The 2,951-nt window shown below is 43.0% G+C and overlaps 1 protein-coding gene across 2 annotated transcripts; it reads right to left on the bottom strand.

Annotated features, from left to right (window-relative positions):
* Positions 1 to 277: 277 nt before the first annotated feature.
* On the bottom strand, positions 278 to 2,683 carry LOC114195869 (U-box domain-containing protein 45-like). 2 transcript variants are annotated; one of them, XM_028086288.2, is made up of 3 exons: positions 2,363 to 2,683; positions 1,664 to 2,216; positions 278 to 1,569 (listed from the first exon to the last, which is right to left on the bottom strand). In XM_028086288.2, the coding sequence occupies exons 2-3, from the start codon at positions 2,203 to 2,205 to the stop codon at positions 621 to 623; spliced, it is 1,491 nt and encodes a 496-aa protein (XP_027942089.1). In that variant the 5' UTR covers positions 2,206 to 2,216; positions 2,363 to 2,683; the 3' UTR covers positions 278 to 620. The 2 variants fall into 2 exon arrangements, with proteins under 2 accessions (XP_027942089.1, XP_027942090.1); XM_028086289.1 differs by lacking the exon at positions 2,363 to 2,683 and having other exon boundaries at positions 1,664 to 2,356.
* Positions 2,684 to 2,951: the final 268 nt, after the last annotated feature.

Below are 2,951 nucleotides of genomic sequence, written 5' to 3'. Positions count from 1 at the left end.
GACAGTAAACGGATCCTCTGTCATTTATCAATTTTTTATCGGACAAAATTTATGCAAAATCTCAGTGCAAATGTTTAACAAATGTTTGTGCTAATCCAGAGATTCTTGAAACTCAACATGTGAATTAATTTGCGAACGAAGGGAGTGAAGATTCTGAAATAGAAAATGGCGGTGAACAGTCCCTTTAGGTATGTTATAGACGAAAATGACAGACACGTACACCCCATCATCCAATTTATTAACTACAATTACAACAAAAACAAATAGCCTGAGCAAGTGGAAGACAAAAGTGTGTTATGCTATCAGAAAGGGACTATTTGAATGCAGAGACGCTGGTACATAGAGTTTGCATTCTTAAAGCAACCCTCAGATTTTCCATTTTTTCTGTCATGCCACTGATGGGGAGGCACCAACAAACTACACTAAAACCAGCACATCTAAACCTCAAATTCAAATATCTCACGCCAAAGAAACAGAATGTGTCCTTAGCAGATATACCCAAAAAACGATAGAACCAAAAGCTACACAAAGTAGAAATTGATACTGTTATAACTTATAATAAGTAATCTACCATTACAAGACTAAAAACTTCTCGAAACTACAATGTGAAATGGTTTATTTCAAAATGGGAGGCTCTTGGAAGTGGAACTCGAAGTGAGTGAAGCAATTTGGGCAGATGGGACGAAATCCTGACGCAAGTTGGCCCTCTTCACGATTTTGATCATGTTATTCTGCAGACTTTGCTGCACTAACTGTTTCACCGCTTTCTTTTCCTCACTCATCATCATTCCATCTTCCTCCTCCGCCAAGGACCCTCTTCCTCCTCCACCACCACCCTCAGAGGAAGAAGAGCCACCACAAATAGGAGCGGAGACACCCAAATTCAAGTTTGCAGCGTAGCTCCCTGAAACCTGTTTCCCTTTGTCCACCCTCAAACACTCCAATATTCTTGAGGCTCTCTTCTGTGCTAACGTGGTTCCGACAAGCGTCAACTCAAGCAGCGACGACACAATCCCTGCCTCGATCATGGCCCTTCTGTCCCCGTAAGCTTTGTGTGCCATAATCATCAACACATACGATGCCTTCTCTTGGCACTCTGGCGAGTCTGTCCAACTCAACACATCCACCAGAATCGGAATCGCATCGCTCACACCACTGATCGCTTTTCTTCCCTCCGGAGTCGACACTAAATTGTTCAGAATCGCCAGACTCCTCTCGCTCACTTCCATGTCCCCTATCGTGCTCACTAAAATCCAAACCAAATCAGTCTCCAAAATCACCGAAACGTTGCTCTGACATATTGAAAGATTGTACAAAGCGCGCAGAGCATCTTGCTTCACTTGCGATTGGGATTGTGATACGGTTTTACTAGCCTCTAATTTTTTTAGGGTGTTAACTAGGAACGGTATTGCACCGGAGGAACCAACTATCGGTTTATTCGAATCCAAAGCACTCAATCCAAGGAAATTCGCAACAATCGCTTCGGCCACCGACGAATTTGAATCACTCAATTCAATTAGCTTCAGCATCTTGTGTACAGTGCCGATTTTCACTATAGCCGCTTTATTTCTGAAACAATTCAATTAACATCAAATTTTACATATATAAAATATCTGGGTAAAACCATGGTGAATTAATTTGAATGAAAACGCAAATTACGCACGCATCGTTGCCGATTCCGAGATTGAGCAAAGCATAGAGCGAAGCGATTTGCGAATGAGCGTCTTCCGAATCGAGCATTCCGACGAGAGGAGGAATTGCTCCGAGCATTGCGAGATTCGCTCTCGCTTCGGAATCTTCCTTCGCCAGCGACCTCACTCTCTCCGCCGCGATTCTCCGCATCGTGAGGTCTTCTTCGCGCAACTCCTTCACCACTCGCTTCAGCTCCGCCAATGCCTCCTCCTTCCTCTCCGCCTCCGCATCCGTTTTCATCTCCGCCGCGTTCAGCAGATCCGACAGCTTCTCCGACCTCTTCTCCGACCTCTCCTCCTTCTCTGCATGGCTAGCCACCGAACTAAAGTCACCGACGTTTCCTTCGCCGCCGCCACGCTGGCGATACCTGTAGCGGGAGGTGCCGCCGCAGCTGACGGCATCGAAGATCAAGCGGCGGAGCACGCGGAAGTGACCGCCAGCGGTGACATTTTTCTCCGTGTGTCGGTGATCGAGAGCGATGGATCCGACGCTATTCCGGTGACAGTTTGCCATTCTCCGGCAACCTACATTGCAGAGAGAGAGAAAAAGAAGAGTGAAGAATCCCTGATTTTTTTTAATATATAGAAAGAATTCACTTTAGGCTTTTGTTCGTTTGTTTCTCTTATTTTTCAGTGTGGTAGTGAGTGAGTAAGCAAGAAGAGTATAGTACCTTCTGGTGCACGTTGTTGTGTCCCTTTGACTGTTTTTATAGTTGCGAACTGTGACGATGCTGGAGGGAGCGCCAAAACTAGACACTGTGGTTAGAGAATGCTTTTCAACGTTGTTGCCTTGTTTCACAAATGAAACCAAGTTACCACTCATTTCTTTTTCGCATTCCTGGAATCATTTCAGACAAAGAAACTACAAAATCGGAGACCCATACCCCCTTATATTTCTCTCTTCACCTTCTTTGCGTTTTGTCTTTTCTATAAATTATTTCTTCTCAAATAATTACTCACAATTACCTCTTTCTATGGAACAAAATGTTGTTAAGGAAAGTTGCTACAGATATCTTCAATTTTAGCAACTATTGAAGCAACTTTGCTGCATCGGAGAGCAACTTTCTCATCACTCCATATAAGGTTTCTCTTTTTGGTGCCTCTTTTATTTTTTAAGTTAAATTCATACACAAATAAATTACGAAATTAGGAATGGGACATGTTCGGTTCATTTCTAAAATTAGTTATTCTCTAATAATCAAAGAATTTAAGTGTGAGTCTAAATTTTATATTGACTAAAAATAAGAAAGTAGAACACCG

This window comes from Vigna unguiculata, chromosome 9, assembly GCF_037176805.1.
Source record: "Vigna unguiculata cultivar grain cowpea cultivar isolate G323 ecotype 2 chromosome 9, ASM3717680v1, whole genome shotgun sequence".
Taxonomy (NCBI): domain Eukaryota; kingdom Viridiplantae; phylum Streptophyta; class Magnoliopsida; order Fabales; family Fabaceae; genus Vigna; species Vigna unguiculata.
The sequence above is the reverse complement of the archived record's forward strand: the minus strand, read 5'-3'. Positions and strand labels throughout refer to the sequence as shown.

Coding starts and splice junctions, on each gene's coding strand:
- LOC114195869 (XM_028086288.2), bottom strand. CDS start 2,205: ATGGCAAACTGTCACCGGAATAGCGTCGGATCCATCGCTCTCGATCAC. Junction 1,570..1,663: donor CTCGGAATCGGCAACGATGC/GTGCGTAATTTG, acceptor GAATTGTTTCAG/AAATAAAGCGGCTATAGTGA.